Here is an 18,735-nt window from a genome sequence, read left to right on the forward strand (position 1 = left end):
AAGCTTTTCCAGAAATCCTCAACAGTTGCCTCCCTGATCCCAGAGAACCACCTCCTTGATCAGTCCTAGGCTGGCACAGGTTCTGGGCGGGCTCAGGACAGAATTCCAGGGCCACTCACTGGATTAGCAACCAAAGGCCACCTCCCTCTCAATGCTCTTTCATTTCTGCTCTCTTGCCTTCCTCTGCCCAGCCCACTGCCAGAAAGCCAGTTCCCGCCTCTCTCTGGGCCTCAGTGTCCCCATCTGGGCAGTAGAAAGTTTGACTCTCTGAGGCTATGCCTGCCCAGGGATGCCAAGGGCCCTCATGCGAATGAGAGTGTGTGTCCCCTCACTATGTGCTTGGGGCAGGAAGAGGGGGTGCTGGAGGTGGGTGTGTGAGCAGGAGCTGTGAGTGGGTGCAGCTAGCCCAGCCGTCTACAAGAAAATTGCTCCCTTTGAAGCTGCCAGGGGGGCTGAGAAGCCTGCCCCCCTCCTTCCCTTCCTCCCTCCCTCTCTCCTTCCCTTCCCAGCCCCACCAGCCCCCTCCCTCCTTTCCTCCCTCCCTGCCCCCTCCCCCTGTCGGCCGCCGGCCCGCCCAGCCTTTAGCCTCCCTCCCACCGCCTCTGTCTCCCTCTCTCCACTAACTGCCCAGGAGTGAGCAGCTGCTCTAGGCGGCCCAACCGACAGACAAGACAGACGCAAGGACTGCCCGACACCCAAGCCTGCCAACTAACCAGCCTGCACCCAGCGCTTCCTTTCCCCAGGTAGGACACCCACGCCAGCCACTCACTGTCCCCACACCCCACGCTAGCCTTCAGCTGCCCTTGATGTCTCATCCCTGACTCTGTTGCCCCCTCACCATTCTCAAGAAGTCCCAGACCCCGACCCTGCTGCCCCCATGTCACCCCTCCATGTCCTTATCTTTGTCCCTGATGCCCCCTTACCGCCCTCTCCTGCCCCCAATGCGGATTCCCAGGACACTGCTGTAAGCTGTTAGTTCATGCCCCATCGTCGCCACCCTGTGGCACCTTTGGTCCTTGTTAGGTTTCTGCCTCTGTTCCCATCCCTCTTCCAGGTGCCTCCTCCTCTCCCCTTTGACTTCGTTCAGCTCAGCTCCATGTCTGTTTTCTCTGCTCCATCTTGGGGTTGTTCCCTTTGGCTACTGCTCCAGGACATCACCAAGACATGGCTGGGTGGCTAGCAGGCACCCAAGTTCCACCAATGGCCCTCTCCCTTTGCTGCAAGGCCCCGGGTGCACCCTGCACTCCCACCAGCCTCTCTCTCTGCATTCTGCTGGGGCAGGCAAACCTACTCACTCAGGGTTTTTTGCCTGACCCAGGTCGGGAGGACCTCTGGGCCTCCGCCTGAGCTCTGGACAAGAAGCCGTCCCCATTGTCCAGGGCTAGTCCTTGGCAGGAGCTCAGAGACTTGGTTCTCTAGGCATGCCTGAGGCACCCTGCCCAGATATTCCTCGCTTACCCATGGGCTAATGCTTTGCCCCTGTCTCCTTCTGGGCAAAGTGTGGGTCCACAGACCCCTGGCCTCCAGCACCCTGAGCATGGCTGCCTGGGTAGCTCAGCCCCATCTCCCCAGAACCCCATTGGATTGGGACTCAGAATTGGCATGAGGCAGAAAGAAACTTGGGCAACTATGCCATGCTACCCTGGGCAGGCCTGGCTTGGGGCACCGTAAGGCTTCTGGGGACACTGGGTAAATGTTAGGCCACAGGGCCACTTCCAAGCTGGGACACCATCATCCCAGGAGGGGTGCATTTAAGGATGGGTGAACTTCAATAGCTCCCTGACTAGATGCCCTGTCCCCCAAAGGCAGCCCAGACACTGGTGCGTGGGGCATCTCTTGAAGGGAGAGAGAGCCCCAGGTCTCAAGCAAAGTGTAGCTACAATGTTGCCCCCAGGGTCCTTTGGGTGGGGATAAGTGGCTCCTGCTTGTCCCATCCTCCACCATTCCCATCCATTGTACAGAGGGGGCAACTAAGGGCCTGAGAGGGGCAGGAACCTGCTCACAATTGCACAGCCATTCAAGGGCAGAGCAGAAGTCAGGACCCAGGGCTTCTAACAGACAAATTTGAGCTATATTAACCCCATACCACTCAGGGAATCATCAAAGTTATTTGAATGTTGATGACAATAGCCTGTGGTCAACGCTAGTGCGAGATGATTAGAGTGAGAGGTAGCAAGGCCACTGACCACTATCCTTCCTGCAAGCTCTCAAGATGGCTGGCATGTAGAGGGGCCTGCCAAGGGACTCAGGAGAGGAGGAAGGGGAAAGAGAGCTCTCTGGGTGTGCCCCTGAGTGCCCTGGAAGGTTGGGGGATGGGAGTACCCCCCCCCTTGCCGCACCATAGGCTGAATTGGAGTCTGGGCACTGATTAGTGAGGGCTGCTGAGCAGAGCAGAAGGCCCAGTGTCCCCCAGGGAGGGTGGTGGGTGGCATCAAGTGGGGCAGAACTCAGTCAGGCCAGGGAGATTCATTGTTCTTGAACCATCTTCAGAAGGTTCTCTCAGGTTGCAGATTCGGCCAGTCCCATCTGCCCCCAGGAGGCTCCTGCCTCTGTGCCCTCACCCCTCCCTGGCCTGCCAGCTCACCACCCCAAGGGTCTGATTGGGACTAAGACAAGCCAGAGATGCTCGGGCCTCCCTCAGTACCAAAAACCAACAACAACAACAACAACAACAACAACAACAAAAACAGTTCTTGGGGATTCGTATCCAGGAGTGCAAGTTCATGTAGAGTGAGAATACATGCACGAGACTACATTTGTGCAGGCAAGTGTGTTCTGGCAAAATGCTGCTGCCTGTGCCATCTGCACACTGGGTTAGCTGGTGCTAGAGCAGAGGCACCTTCATGTGGTGCTTGCCTGTGTCTGGCTACCGTGGCCAGCATGGGTGAGCCTGTGAGGGCAGGTCTATGTGAGTGCATTGAAAGGAAGGCATAGAGCTGCCACTAAGCTGTTGGGGCCAGGCATCGTGAACACAGGAACAGAAGCTGGGAGCCAGGGAGAAGAGAGGGCTCCCATACCAAGCTAGCTGCTGAGTGGTTGCCCTGTTCTGCCTGCCCACTGGTCCACCTTCAAACCCCAAGGACCCAGGTTCCAATGGGCACTGACCATCCACTGCTTTTTGCTCTGCCTGCCCTGGAGCAGAGACCAGGGTCCTCATTTAGTAGACGGGGAGTCTGAGGTCTAGGCCTTTGCCAGTGGACCCGGTGGCAGTTCTGTGTCAGCCCATTTTAGGGACCCAGAAAGGTTGGTAGAGGTGCCAACCTTCTGACCATTATCCGGGGTGATTTCCAAGCATCGGCCCAAATTTCTCCCCTGTCCCACAGGTAGCCTTGGCCCATTGGAAGAGCATGAACAAGGAAGGACAGGAGGAAAGTGGGTATTTGTAAGGCAGAGTTTCCTTTTTTTTATAAAAAAAAGTATTTTTTAAGATTCCATGTATTTATTTTAGAGAATGGAGGGGAGGGAAAGAGGGAGAGATATATCCATATGTGCTTGCCTCTGGCACGAGCCCCCCCCACACACACACACACACCGGGGACCCGGCTCACAACCCAGGCATGTGCCCTGACTGGGAATTGAACCAGCGACCCTCTGATTCTCAGGCCGGCACTCAATCCACTGAGCCACACCAGCCATGGCCAGAGTCTCCTTTCTTTAGCAAGATACTGCAGTTACTCAAACAAGACCACAGTGTCCCTTCCAGTGCCAGCATCAAGTCTCCAGAGGAGGGAGTTGTAATGAACCCGAATGTAAGGGTTCACGTAAAAAGCAAGTAAGACTTTCCAAGGGGGCTTCCCTTCTCTCCCACCAACACCCTGATCTCTGAAGCCCCACCCACTGGGCCACCGAGCTACTGGTCCTGCAGGTGGCACGCCCAGGGCCCCTCACCATCCTTGTATATCCTGATTGTTAAAGAGGTCTTCCCAGACCCACCAACACTTCACCCTGCTCCTCCTGATCAGGTACCCAGAGTAGAGGAGCTTGGTCTCTGCCCCGAACTGCTCTACCCCACACCTATTGGCCCTGCTGGTGAGAGGGGACACAAACTGAGGGGCTGGGAGGTAACAGTGGCTCTCCAGAGTACCCTACAGTGAGCCTTGTGGTGGGGTAAACCCCTGCTTCCTCTGAAGGCAGGCAGACCCCAGCCCTGCTAACTCTACCCACTCCCTTCCTGTCCTTTTCTACTCACACATTGGGACACCCACAGAAAGAACCCTTTCTGTAAATCACAATTTAGAGGGAGCTAGCAGGAGGCGAGCAGAGGGGGCTGTGCTGGGGGGATGGGGACATGTCTACTCAGTCCTGGCCAGGCCTGAGGCCCACTGAGAGTAACTGGCCAGCCCCATGGCCAGGCCCTTCGCCAGCCTTCCAGATCAGCTCCCCACCTTCCAAATGGGAGGTACTGGGGTAAAGGCCCTTCCTCCATTTAGAGCACACAGCCCAAGAGTCCCAGAGCATCCTTCACCCCCACTGGCACTCCAGGCTTCTAGAAGCCACCTCAGCCCCACCCTGCTTAGCTTCTCCACCCCTGCTCCATCCTCTCTGCTCCAGGTAGGGGTAGCTCCTAGAGTGGTTGTGGAGGGTACCTTCTAGCCCAGAGCCCACCAGCCTCAGCTTTTCCAGATATTGCTCAGCTTCAGCAGCACTGACATTGTCAGCCTCACTGACATTCCTGAGCCCAGTGAAGGTGTAGGGACTCAGATGACTCACATCTGCCCCCTCCTTGTGGTGACATATCTCTCAGGCTTAGGGGGAGGTGGGCTGAGAGAGATCCCAAATTCTGTGTAACTCTGAACTCACCCCTGCTTCACCCCCACCAACTGCTTCTGGGAGGTCAGGTGGCCAAAGGGGATACAGCAGTCACAGACCCTGTGGCTGCAAGATCGAAGATTTGGGGAAGAGAATTTGGGCTTGAAAGAGAAGGGCAGAAGGCAGAGAGAGGCTGGCTCTGGCAGTCCTGTCCCTGGAGACAGGGGAAGTCCTGAAGGCAGAGGAGAGTGTGACTTTGATACTCTCTGAAGTCCAAATCCCAGCTCAGCCTCCATTATGGTCCCCCAGGCCTTAGAGGTTGCCCAGCTACAAAGAGGCCTGTAGCTTAGGAGCCCTAGAAGGAGCAGAAGGTGAACAGGTCCTGGAGCCTCTAAGCTAGCTGCCAAGGGCTGACTCCCATCCCAGCCAGAGCTCCTGGAAGAGAGCTAGGACCTGAGGCAGGGAAGGGGCCACAGTAAACCCTGGGCCCAGGAAAGAAAGGGGCTACAGCGCTTCCTTGCAGGGTGCCTGGCAACTCTCCTGCCCTGGGAACCAGGCCAAGCTCCCTTGCCTTCGCCTGGCTTAATGAGGAAATGAGGTAGGTAGGGCCCCAGACTCTGATAGCCAGGCTGAGAACATAGCCCTGGGGGGTCTGGCGCCTGTTGAGACCTAAAATACACCAGGAAACTTCCCTGGTCTGCCAGGATGATGGCTTTTCCAGGCAACTTCCTTGCAGATGAAGGCAGAGCTGGCCTGGTAGATATACTTGGGTCAAAACAGTGCCACCAGACCCATCAGTGAAAGGGGTAGGCCCCTCAGGCAGTGGGGAGCTATTGATGGTGGCAGCCAGAGAAAGGTGCTATATTCCCAAAGGATTCATGATGCAAGCACGGGGGCACAAGACCCACAGATCAGGGTTGTGCTTTCCAACAGCCTCACTTCCTAGCTGGGGTGAAGGAGCTGCCAAAGACTCTTCTCCAGGGACTCCAGGAGCTGGTCTAGCCCCTACACAGCTCAGAGAGTGTGGGATCTTGTGGCTTTGGGGCTTGCAGCAAAGTCTGCGATCAATGGCAGAGGGTGGGGCCAGACACATGGATAGTAGACAGACAGACGGCAGAGTCCCAGCTCTACCATTTCCTCAACACGTTGCCTTGGGCAAGAGTTTTGGACAAACCCTTGTGCTTCTTCTTTATGGTCATTGGAAAATCATTTGAGTTCCTTGTCCTGCCCTGGGAGGTGATAACATCCTCCCTCTTCCTCAAAGATTGTAGAACATGATGAAGAGCTCAGGATTTCTTCATTGAGTGGGGGGATGAAGAAAGGCGCACAGCTTAAGTACACAAGGACCAGAAACTCAGAGCCCCCAGCTGGCCCAGGTCATCTGTTGCCCAACCCCTAGCATAAGAGAAGGCAGCAGTTTGACCCTCTCACTTTCCAGAGGTTTCCTGGCAGGGTGGGAGCAGGCACGGATGGCTCTCCTGCATGTTGTAGGGAGAGAAGTCTGGCTTGGCCACTACCAGCTGCCTCACCACCTTCCTGGTGCCAGCCCATTGCTGGCTCCCTACGGCCTCTGATACCCATGTCCAGGTTGAGTCTGTCCCTGAAGACCCAACTCTGCCCAGTCACCCCAGTGGCAGGGCCACAGAAGCCACACTTGAGCATCTGACCTTCCTTGTAGCCTGGAGGGCATAGCCCCTCCATGTTCTCAGAGGCTGCCAATGTGTCTTGTTAGGCTGTGACCTGGAGCAATCCTTCTCAGAGGACTACTCTGGCTTTCAGAGGGCCAGACATGGTGGTGGCTTCAGGGTGGCCTGGGTGCAGACACAGACAGGGTAGGCTTTAAGGTCCAAACCTTCCCCACTACAGCTACCAGCCCTTCACACGATCACTCCCCCCCCACACACACATGGGCTTTAGTGGACCTATGGGTGGTACGTGTCCCCTCTCTCTGGTTGACACCCAAGTGCAGAGTAGAGCTGTCAGGAGGCCGGTGGGCTCAGGCCTGAGAAGGCAGTAGGGAGCAGCCGAGTAGAATCAGCCCGTGCAGCACCCCTGCCTCTAGCCTGCTGGTTGAAGCTGGGCCAGAAGGGTTTGGTGAAAAGGGTTGGGGGCGGAGGGTCCCTGCATCGCCTGTCTTTCTCACCCCACCCCATCCACTCAGTCCCAGGGACCTGACAAGGCTGAGTGGAAGGTGGCACACATGTCAGAGTTTAGGTCGAGTGGCTCAGTGGGGCCAGACACCTCGGGCTGAGGCCCAGAGACAGCGCCTGGCGTCTACAACTTGGCAGTTGTGAGCCACACATCTGCCGGCGAGCTCCCAGGGCATGCCAGACCTCAAGTCCTGCTCCCGCCACCCTTGGCCTGGCCTGAATGCCTGGCATAGCCCCTCCATGTTCTTAGAGGCTGCCAATGTGTCTTGTTTGGCTGTGACCTGGAGCAATCCTTCTCGGAGGAGTACTCTGACTTTCAGAGGGCCAGACAAGAAGGGCCCTATTGGGTCGGAGGTGCAGGCTCCAGGAAGCCCAGCCTCTTCTCTCGTTCACACCTATGGGCACCAAGCCTAAGGCCTCACAGCCATTACCACTTCTTTCCTTTGCTCTGAGGAGGTGGGGGTCCAGTGAGCTCAGATCACACTTTGATGGGGTTGAGGCCCTCCCTAAGGTCCTTGGGGACATGCCTGGGGAAGCCAATGAAGGGAAACTGAAGCCCAAAGGCTCAGGTAATATGGGGAGATGGCATTGGGGTGACTTGCTGTGGGTCTCCCATTATCTGTCCATGAGGAGCTCCCACTTCCTGGGCTGTGGCCTTCCTGCCTCTGACGTGTGTGTGTTTCTGAAGGGTGGAGGTCCGTGTGAGGCAGTGGGGAGAAGGTAGGACCATGCTTAAACTAGGGCAGCTGGGCCTGTCTACAGCCCGACAGTCCCCCACCCTGATCATCACCAGCCTCAAACTCCTCCCCTCAGACTGTCTGCACTGTCCACACTGAGCCAGCCAGTCACTCTGAGACCCCATCACCCCCACGCTGTACTGAGAGGCAAGGCTGAGGTTTGAAAGCTCAGGGACTGAGTTGGAGCCCATCTCAAGCTGACTGCAATGGGGGAAAATCTGTTTCTCTTTCTAGGCCTCAGTTTTCTCTTCCAATAAAATGGAGAGAGCAATTGTGCTAGATGCAGGGAAGCCTCCCTGCATCCCCTTGAGGCCCCTTCCTGGCTCTTTCTGGCTCTGCGGGGGTCTCTTGCCATCTTTTGCTGGTTCCTCATCCAGCTAGCCCCCTCCCCCTGCATAGTTCTGGCTGAGTCTTGTGCCAGTTCCTCAAGGGGAAATGAGGGCTGTGCTGGGAAGCCTGCCCAGCCCCTACCCCGCCAGCCTCCCCACTGCTTGGGCCCAGCCAGGAACAGGGGAGAACCAGCCAAACCTTGTCCTCTGCCTCTGTCACGAGGCACTGGTACAGGGCCTCCAAGCCCTCAGCCTCCCTTCTCTTCAGAGTGAGTCTGCGCTGCAGCCATCAGACACGGTTGCTTGGAGCTGGCCCATCCCCCCAGAGCAAGTCCTGAGAGACCACCTGGTTGGCCTTCCCAGTGCCTGTTCATCCTCTGCCTGGTGGAGTGGCCAGACACCAGTGCAGATGTTCTCTGTGGAGATCCCCAGCACTCTCCAGCTCCAGCAGGCTGCCCAGGGCCTGTCTGCACCCACCTCTCCCCAAAGTTTCTCCTGGGCCTGGCCAGACCACCATATCCCACCCCCACCTGTTCAGGTGGACTGTGGATCCCAGAGAATTCCAAGGTTCCTTCTGGGCATTCCAGCCCTGAGTCATCCCTTCTGTGAGGTAGCGGCTTTGGCAGGGGTGCCAGACAAAGGGGGGAGCAGTCTCCTCCCTCTCTTCTGTTCCATCTCGCTCTCCTACCTTCATCCTCCCCTTCTTGTTCTCTCCCATTGCTCCTCCTCCTCCTCCCAGCCCTGGGCATCCAGTGGCATCTGGGCAAGGGCCCTGTGCAGTGGCAACAGGCACAGGAAGCCTAGGCCTACAGTGCTCTGCCCTGAGAGTTGCAAACTTGGGGGAAGAAGGAGAGACCCGCTGTCCAGGTAGGCAAACCCCAGGCCTTCTCCCTACCCTGTGCCAAGGCCTTCCAGGGGCCCCCTGATGTCTACATGGCCAGCCTAGGGCTGCTAGAACCTGTGATGTGATTGAAGAAGACAGGGAAGCTGGATGCTGCCTTAGTGTGGGGGACCCTCACTTCACTGTGTGATGTGGGGTAGGCAGGCAGCTTCCCTGAACCTGTCACTGGGGACCATGGCTCAGGAGGGCTGTCGGAATCCACTGGGGGTGCTCTGAGGCTGGCTCTGCAGCTCCTGGGCTCCTCCTGCCATCCCCTCCAGCAGCTCTGTCCTCAGTGATGGTGGGGGCCAAAGCAGGCCATGTGACCTCTTGGTGGGGGTGGCTTCAGGACGAGTGCAGGAGGGGACAGCAAGGCAAGGATGAATAAGAATCTGAGGGGCAGAGCTGTGTGCACAGACATGGAGGTGGCCTCAGGCCCCACCAGGTAGCCAGCCCAGCTATACCTCGACGGGGCCTGCCTAGGAAATCGGTAGGCAGGGCCAAGCTGCTCCGAAAATGCTGGCCTAGAGTGGGTAGAGCCCTCCACCCTCAGAGTCTCCCTTCCACCTCTACAGCTAGCAGTTAGGTTCAGGGGGCTCACCTAGCCCCACTGATACCCCAAACAACCCCTCCCCTGGACAAGATGGGCCCCAAGTGAGGGCCTCCCTGGGGTGGGACCAGCTTGGGTCTGCAGGAGGCCCTGGAAATCAGCTGGACTCCCTGCCCAGAGATGCACCCAGGGCAGCCTCCTGCCCTCTGTCCCAAACCTATGAGGTAAACAGGGTGTGCACTCTTATTCCTGTTTAACAGATAGGAAAAAATGAGGCTGGGACTTTCCCTGGAAATCCTTGTAAGTAGAGGGTGATCGGAGAGGCACGGGCTCTGGCTCTTCCCTGTACAGAGCTTTTGACCAAAGGAGCCTCTGGCTGGGGGGCAGCCTTTGCTAGAAAAGGAAGGAGGCAGGCTGATGTGGGTGCCAGGGGCAGGCTCAGGCAGAGAGGCTTCCCCCACCTCCACCTTGCTGCCCAGCCTGGGGGGCCTCCAGACAAGCCTGACCCTGCCCACCACTTTGGTGTCAGGCTGCTCCCCTGAAGGGGGGCAGTTGGTTCTTCAGAAGGCTGGACCCTTGGCAGAAGGAAGGGTGAGAGCCCCAGGGTCCAGCCCAGGGAAGACTTGTGGGCCAGGGGAAGAAACCAAGGTCCCAGGAAGCAGTAGGGAAGTGAATGGGGGGCTGTGCCCTCTCTACCTCTGTGATTTCTCTCATGGCTTTGGAGGACACCCCTCTCTTTCTCCACTTTGCCTCCGGAACTAACCCAGGTCTTTGTCCAGTGTGCCCAGCCTGGTGTCTTGGCCTCTTGACTTTCTTAGAAAAATGTGGATGTGCTGCAAGGTGGGGGGTATCAGGCAGGAAAGGAAGTGACTCGTCATCCCCTAACTCAATCCTGACTGCCCACATTGCCTTGAACATGTGGGATTGGCCCAGGCCACAGCGGTATCTTCAAAGCATGTGGGGGGCAAAGCATAACTGGATTTCTTTCTCTGCCTCCTCCACTTGCCTCACTGACCCCCCAGGCAGCTGCCAGCTGACTCAGTGCGGTAGGTGCGTGTGAGGGGGGGTGCTGCAGACTCCTAATGGGAAGACATTGCATTTCCCACTGAAGTCAAGTCCTGCCTGGAAGCAGAGGGGAGCAGGAAGAGGTGCCTCTATGCTGCCAGGTACCTCCTGGCTGCCCACATTCCCTGTCTCTGCCACTCCGGCCCCAGTGATGGATGGGGGACATGGTGCCAATCCAGGAAGAATTCCAGTTCCTGGTGTTGGGGAGATGGCCAGGAAAGGGCTGAGAGGATGGATGTGCACACTGGGCAGGCCCTCCTGACGGCCCCTCCTCACCCTGGCCTTCTAGGTATGCCTACCATGTGGCCCCTCTGGCTCTTCGCACCCCTGCTGGCCCTGAGCCAGGCCCTGCCCTTTGAACAGAAGGGCTTCTGGGACTTCACCCTGGATGATGGGCTGCCCATGCTCAATGATGAGGAAGCTTCGGGTGCCGACACAACCTCAGGAGTCCCGGACCTGGACTCCCTCCCGCCCACCTTCAGTGCCATGTGTCCTTTCGGCTGCCACTGCCACCTGCGGGTTGTCCAGTGCTCTGACCTGGGTCAGTCCTGGGGCTGTGGTGGGAGGGGTATGTGGAGGCACAGGCACAGCCTGAGTGCCCATATCAAGGCGACACACGTGTCTGTCCTGTGGTATGGGCATAGAAGGATGGGAGCAGAGATGGGGTGACCCGAACAGGCTTGGGGATCCTGATTTCAGTATGGGAAGGTGTCCAGTTGTCTGGCTGCAAGTGAATGGGGAATGAGAAGAGCCTTGATCTGCCAGCTCCAAAGCTTCTGCCTGGCTGTGGTGGAGTCCCTGGATGCATGTCTGTATGTCTGTGTCCCCGTACTCTGAGCTTCTCCAGGGTTGTGGCCTGGGCTCACATTGGTGACGGTGGTGCCCCCAGGTCTGAAGGCTGTGCCCAAGGAAATTTCACCTGACACCACATTGTTGGACCTGCAAAACAACGACATCACCGAGCTCCGCAAGGATGACTTCAAAGGCCTCCAACACCTCTACGTAAGCTTGCCCTGGCCCTTTCGAGGGGCTGAGAAGACATGGATGGTCTGCAGCTGGGGAGTCGGGTCCAGATGGGTGTGTGCGCACACTAGTGGAGTGTGAGAGGGGACTGGGGGCCCATGGAGTCCTGAGAAAAGTCTGGAGGTGGGCATTGAGGGAGTGCCGAGGGTCAGGGTCACATTTGTGGGTGTCAGCAACTATAAGTACAGGACAGGATCACTCAGGATCACTTAATTCCCTTTTTAGCTGGAAACATTTTTCATTTTATTGGTTTTTCCCAAGAACATATTGCATTGTAGCCAGGGTGTAATTGGGAAACTGAGGCTCAAAGAAGCTCTGGGCTGCAGCTAGGCAGTAGTGGCTCGCCAGGCCTGAGTGCGAGCTCCCAGCTCTGCACCATGCCTACGAGAAGACAGATCTCCTTGAGGCCCAGCTGTGAAATCCCAATAATCTCCAGCTCCGGTGGCAGAGGAGTAGAAAGAGGAGAGGGCAGGATGGGCTGGGGAGCCAGTGCCTTCACCTCCAATGCCCACTCCACCTCAGGCTCTTGTCCTGGTGAACAATAAGATCTCTAAGATACATGAGAAGGCTTTCAGCCCTCTTCGGAAGCTGCAGAAGCTCTACATCTCCAAGAACCACCTGGTGGAAATCCCTCCCAACCTGCCTAGCTCCCTGGTGGAACTCCGCATCCATGACAACCGCATCCGAAAGGTGCCCAAGGGTGTGTTCAGCGGGCTGCGCAACATGAACTGCATTGGTGAGTGTGGCCCTGGTTCAGGACAGTCCTCACCCCGGTGGCTGGCAGGGAGGGTCAGGGAAAGGGACCTCTTCCAGCCAGAATGGGTCTCACAGAATGTTCTGGAGACTTGTCTAGGGGCATGTCCTAGAGCCACCAAAGCAAGAGGGAATCCATAAAGAGGGAAGGGAAGGGGCCAGTGCCACAAGACAGCTGGCCAGGGCCTGCCATGGGCTCTCCCTTGCTCCCCCTGCCCCACGAGGTCGATGCCAGGACCCCTTGGGAGGTAGTGGTCTTGAACAGCTAGGAGTTTGCAATTTGCCCCATAAATTAGTGGCTTTCAGAGGGAGAAAAGAGAGCAGGGAATTAGAATTAGCAAGGACTGTCAGGCCAGCTCAAGCCAGGAAGCCAACAGACCCCAGGATGTTCAGGCAGCAGTTCTGCTCTGGCTCTGGGGCTGAGGGGGCCTCTCTCCTAGAGATGGGTGGGAATCCTCTGGAAAACAGTGGCTTTGAACCTGGAGCCTTCGGTGGCCTGAAGCTCAACTATCTTCGCATCTCCGAGGCCAAGCTCACTGGCATTCCTAAAGGTAGGAAGACCACCCTTTCTTCCCATGATGGGAAAAGTTGGGGGTCTAGAGCCTTCGGCAGCCCTCTCTCCACCACCCCATCCCCCTCACAGCACCAGCCACACACTCCTGTATTCATCTCAAAGTGCCCTTTCCCACCACTCCCCCACACCCCCTGCCCTGCCCCGGCAGATCTGCCTGAGACCCTGAATGAACTCCATCTGGACCACAACAAAATTCAGGCTATTGAGCTGGAGGATCTGCTCCGCTACTCCAAACTGTACAGGTGGGTTGGGGGACCAAGGCGGGTGACCCACTCCACAGTCCTTTTCTCCTCTGGCTTCTTGGTATATCTCATCCATCCCTTTGCAGGCTGGGCCTGGGCCACAACCAGATCCGCATGATCGAGAATGGAAGCCTGAGTTTTCTGCCCACCTTGAGGGAGCTGCACTTGGACAATAACAAGCTGTCCAAGGTGCCTGCTGGCCTTCCAGATCTCAAGCTACTCCAGGTGAAAGCTGAGGGTGGGGGCAATACCAGTACCAAGTTCTCTAAGACTGGGGGAGGGGTACAGCCCATGTCCCCAGGGCAGTTCCTTGGCCTCCTGCCCCTCCTGGTGTGGGTCCCAGGTAGTGGACCCAGTTCCCAGATAGTGGAACTGGAACTCGCTGTGCAAGTGGCAGCTGCAGGGTCTGGCGGATTACTCCACCTCTGCCTCCTCACCTGAAAAGGAGCAGCTAGGAGGACTCCTCCTTCAGGGCCAATGGTCTGTGCTGAGGAAGAGGAGGAGGAGAGTAGGACAGCAAGGACAGTGGGGCAGGGATAGAGAGTGGTTGTAAAGGATGAGTAGGAGGTGGCCTGGTAGATGCTGGAACTGAAGGTCTCCCAAGAGGCCAGGGCCTCAGAGGAGGTTGGGGAACATTGAGGGCATGGGGATGTACAAATATGTGCTAAGACAGAAACAGCCCAGGGCAAGAAGTGGGCTGATGGAGGAAGGGGAGTGCAGGCCCTTGCCTGTTGTTGTCTCAAGGGGCCCTTCCTTGGCTTGGTCTCCAGTCACACTGGCAAACTTGGCCTTGCCCAGACCTTCCCTGTTCCCAGTCTCTTCCTCAGCCCCATTCACAAGTGCTGGGAGACCCGCCATTCCCACAAGGTATCCAGCCAGAGCCAAGTCCAACGGAGCCCTGCTAGCCGGACAACCCAGCTGCAACAGCATCATGGGCAATGCCGAGCTGAGTGTGCCCTCTAGTGGCCAGTTCCTCTCCACCTCTAGAGGGTGCTGTTGCAGATCAGCGTCTCCCCCGCATCATTCGGCTTCTTGCCCACTCACCCTCCTGTCTGCTCTGCCCTTCCCCTAGAGAGGGGCTTCAGGGAGTTGGGGGAGGCTGATAGAGGGCAAGTGCCCCAGAGGATTGGGAGGAAAAGGAAATCAACTTGAAGGTTCTTTCTCCTCTCATGCCCCTGTCTGGGCCCCTGGAGTGAGAGGCTGAGATGGGCAGGCCAGGAGTTTGGCGAACCCAGAAGGAAGGCCAGGGTCCCTCTGTGAGCCCAAGGTGCCATCTTTCCTGCATGGACACCCCACTCCATCCACTGACCCTTATGTGCCCCTCACCTCCCACCCACCACACACCTACCTGAGCCCTGATCACACACCCTCCTGACCACCATACTCAAGCTGTGGTTTGTTCCTCCCAGTGGGAGAACTACATCTGGGCCCTCAAAGGGCTGTTTGGATGCAATGCAATGAAGTGATGTCCCCATAGCCACCAGGCCAGACTTGGGAAAGGTGGTTGAGGTGCCTCAGCCATTGGCACTGAAACTAGGCCATGCTCCTGTGTTCCAGGTTGTCTACCTACACACCAACAATATCACCAAGGTGGGCGTCAACGACTTCTGCCCCATAGGCTTCGGGGTCAAGCGGGCCTACTACAATGGCATCAGCCTCTTCAACAATCCTGTGCCTTACTGGGAGGTGCAGCCAGCCACCTTCCGCTGTGTGACTGACCGCCTGGCCATCCAATTTGGCAACTACAAAAAGTAGAGGCAGCAGCGGCCTTGTGGTGGCCTGGGCCGGGTGTCTGGGGAGCACAGGGAACATCTTGAGGGGGTGGCAGAGCAAGGGAGTGAAGCCAGTGCCCAGCTGCACCCAACCTAGCCCCACCCTTTATCCCCAACCCCCACTTGCTGCCCCCTGACACCTTTGCCCTGGCTCCCAAGTGTGCAGGTGGGGCATGAGGCCCAGACCTCATCACATGTTCCCTTAGCTTCAGAGCTGCCCCTCCCCGTCATCATAGCCACTCAGAGGTGCCCCTGCCAAATTTTCTGCCATTTCACTCTGAAACCAAATTTTATGAATATCCAGTACAAGAAAACCAGTCCCTAGGTCTGGGGGAAGAAGGAGACGAGCAGGGATGGAGACAGCAGATCCTATCGAACCCAGTGCACCTGCCTGGTGCACATTCCTCCACCAAATGAACTTGCAGCTTTCAGCCCTCATTGACCTGGTCTGCTATCCTTGGTCTCAAATGGTCCCCCATCTTTATGCAAGTTCATAGCCCATCCATGGAAGCCTCCTTGCTCTACTGGCTCCTAGACCAGTCCTGTCCCTCTCCCTCTGTCTCCCTTTCTTGTCTTCCCTCTTCTCTCTTACTGTTCTTCGGCTGGATCTGGTGTCTGCAATGAGAGGCCTCTGCCTAGTCCCTACCCAGGCAAGCCAGCAGGTGAGGAGGCAGTTGCCCCCCACAGCTGCCTACTCTGCCCAGGCCTCTCTCCCAAGCCTGGATGGTCCTGGAGGAGGCAGGTGGAGGTGCTGCACCCCGCACACACTCTAGTCAAGACCCTGGAAGTCAGGCCCCCAGGAGGGGCCCAGTATCCCACTGGAGTCCCAAACACACTTTTCATTGTCCCCCTTCCCCCTTAATGGCTAGGTCTTCCCCCACCTCGCTTTCAGCCCTTGGTGTAGAGTTTCGAGCAATCACACCCAGCTTGAGGAGGGGCTGCTTCTGAGGTTGGTTGTTGTCTTTCAATTAAAGAAGCACTGTGCAATATGGCTCTGTGTCACCATTCTTGGGATGGCACTGGGGATCCAGCAGAAAAGCAAGCCACAAGGGGCTACCTCTGGCCAGCTCCCAGGTTCTTCATCTCTGTGCCCCCTCCAAGCCTGGGGCTTCTTCCTCTTTGCTGCTTTCCCTGTGATCAAGTGAAGATCCTGGGAACCCCCAGGTATGAGACTGTGCAAGCAGGTCCAGGCAACCAGGTGAAAAGCCCCTGCCTGGCCCTTTCCCCTCCCTTCTAGGCACTTCTGTTGCCCTAACTGTCCTTAGACTAGGTTCCTGAAGCAGACCCACTGAGGTAGCATCTGCCCTCCCAGGGTAGAGCATTTGCTGAGCACTAGGCTAGATACCCCTCCCAGCAGAGCCAGGAAATCCTAGGGGACCCACTGACTGCCCCTCTTGATGGATTCCTGTGTCAGCACCAGGGGGCACACTCCCGGCCATCTGTGTGCTGTGTGCTGTGTGCTGTGTGCTGTGTGCCCATCTGTACTGACCTGGCCTGGGTTCCCAGCACAACCTCCACCCTGCAGGATACACTGTATGCCAGCAAAGCCCAGCCCAGGTTTCAGTGTGCTGGTGCTAGCTCCCAAGAGAGGATCCAGAGCATAGCCTGGAAATCCTGCTCACTGAATACACAGGTCTGTCCTGGAAAGGGCAGTATGGGGGACAGTCCCCAGAGCAATGCCCCCTCAGATGGCATTCCCAGAGGGCTGAGGTAGCAGTGAGCTAGAACCTGGCTGCTCTCCCTTGGTCCCACATGAGGTGCTTCATGTCCAGTGGTGGGAGCCAAGTCTTCCCCGGGCAGCCACAGCCCACTCAAGAAAATGGAGCAGGTAGGGCCCAAAGGGAGTGGCAGCCCAAGAGAAAAGGAGCCCAGAGGAATAGCACACTGCCTCCGAGCACACAGCCACCTGCCCTCCCACCTGGCCTGGCACTGGGGCAGGTTCCCAGTGTTCCCAGGTTCCTCTTTTTTGGGGATGGGAGGCACCCTTCACTGTGGTGGCCCAGCGATAGAATGTCACCCTTCGGCATCATAGCACTATTCTGGGCCATGTGCTCCATAGCCCGGCAATCTCTGCTGAGCTGGGCAGGCTCAGGGCAAGGGCCCTGGCCAGGGGCCAGGAGTCAGGGCCTCTGTCAAGTCCCCTCACTGGCCAGGAGGAGGGGCAGTCAGCACCTCAGCACCGGGGCCTAACAGAGCTGGAAACTTGGAGCCCTCAGGCTGTTTCTCTGTGGGAGGGTGTGGGGCACCTGACCATGTTGTACAGGACCAACACAGCCCCTCACGCTGTGGGTCTCTATCTTCTCTCCCTCCATCCCTCCCAGCCTTCCTGCCATTTGTTTCCTCTCTGCCTCCCTCTCACTAGGGATGCAGGTGACACAACAAGCTAGTGGGATAAGAGTGATGACACTGTTAGGCACAGAGGAGTCCCCTCTGGCTGGACCCCAGGGAAGGTGTCCTGTAGGCCTGGTGAGTCACCCCTCACAGTAAGGGGCAGTGTCCTGAAGGCAGAACCCATACTTTGCCCAGACCAGAGGCTGTGAGGCACCCAGAGGAATTCTTGGGCCCTGAGACAGGGGCCCAGGGAGGCGAACACCCCAAAAGGGCTTATGGGTTGTGGTTGGAGGGGAGGGTTCCACACCTAGAGCAGTTAGTCAAAGACTAATTACTTAGCCTCACTCTGCTATCAAGTGTGTTGTAAACTATTAGATGAAGTATGATAATAGAAAGTAGAAGAAGGGGAATATGAATATAAAAGTTGAGATTGATTGGGCTTAAAAAAAAAAACCCACAGCAACATCAAGTTTACCCCTGCCAGCCAACAGCTCCCTGTACAGTTTCATGTCCACTTCATGACCTGCATGACATCCTCCTAGAGGAGCTCAGGGCCCAGCTGCAGTCACAGGAATTCCAGATTGGCAAAGCTACAGAGGACTGGGATGAGCACACTGAGCTGTAGGTGGATGGGTGGGCTTAGGGAGGCCCAGTTAGAAAGTGCAGGACAAGTGGGGAAGGGGCCAGGTTCCAGCCTATCAGCTTGAGTAGGGGCCCCTGGACATGGTGATAGATTGTTCACGGGGTGAGAGGAAGGGAGTGGGCAGGGTGGGTGTGTGATGCCCTCATGGTCTGAGGCCCCTGGAGGAATGCCCCCTGAGGGCTAAGAGGTTGTAGGCAATCGGGTGCAGCTCAGGAGGGGTCTGAGCCAGAGGGCAAGCTGGAGCCAGCACACATGTGCATGCTCATGCACACGCACACTCGGGGCAATGAAAGTCATGGGAACAGCTCCCTTAGGGAGGGCAATCCCATGAAAGGAGAGGCCACCAAGAAGCCGACTCTGAATGACACGAGGCCAGGGTGGAGGACATTTCCGAGTACTTATTACTGGTCAGGTGCCTTCTGGATGTGGCAGGGCCCAGCTGGAGACTAAGCTGAATCCACGGCTTAGGTTTAGACGAGTCAGGGCTTGTCGGAGGGGCGGCTGGCCAGGTGTCCCCAAGCCATGTCCAGGAATGGGGGCAGGGCACCTCAGAGGGACAACCCCTCCTTGAAAAGCCTGAAGGGCAGTGGAGGGGCTGCTATGAGCTGTTCATCCACTGCTAGTCCCCCTGTGGTCACTAGGCCCTGCCCCTGTGGGCTCCAGACTCTTGTCTTGGGCTCCACTGTGGACACATGGGGCAAGGCACCATTGCCAGGGGTAGCACAGAGTCACTAAGGGACCCCAGCGCTTGATGTACCTGGGCTGCCGCGGCAGGGCAGGAGTGTCCAGAGGCTGGAACCGCTCTGGCAAGAGGAAATTATGCTCAAAGGACCACCTCCTGGTAGCCATACCTGAGCTGTTGGGAGATACAACCCTGGCTTTCCAGAATCTCTGGGGTAGAGTCTATTGAGGCTCAGCATCAGGGAGGCCTGAAGGG

The 18,735-nt window shown here is 57.2% G+C and overlaps 1 protein-coding gene across 1 annotated transcript; it reads left to right on the forward strand.

The window, feature by feature from the left end:
• Window positions 1-588: 588 nt before the first annotated feature.
• Window positions 589-15,815, forward strand: BGN (biglycan). The gene is made up of 8 exons (XM_045845415.1): window positions 589-743; window positions 10,750-11,001; window positions 11,350-11,462; window positions 12,006-12,219; window positions 12,677-12,787; window positions 12,959-13,052; window positions 13,139-13,277; window positions 14,610-15,815. The coding sequence occupies exons 2-8, from the start codon at window positions 10,752-10,754 to the stop codon at window positions 14,805-14,807; spliced, it is 1,119 nt and encodes a 372-aa protein (XP_045701371.1). The 5' UTR covers window positions 589-743; window positions 10,750-10,751; the 3' UTR covers window positions 14,808-15,815.
• Window positions 15,816-18,735: the final 2,920 nt, after the last annotated feature.

Source organism: Phyllostomus hastatus, unplaced genomic scaffold, assembly GCF_019186645.2.
Source record: "Phyllostomus hastatus isolate PE091 unplaced genomic scaffold, TTU_PhHast_1.1 phas_contig_471, whole genome shotgun sequence".
NCBI classification, from domain to species: domain Eukaryota; kingdom Metazoa; phylum Chordata; class Mammalia; order Chiroptera; family Phyllostomidae; genus Phyllostomus; species Phyllostomus hastatus.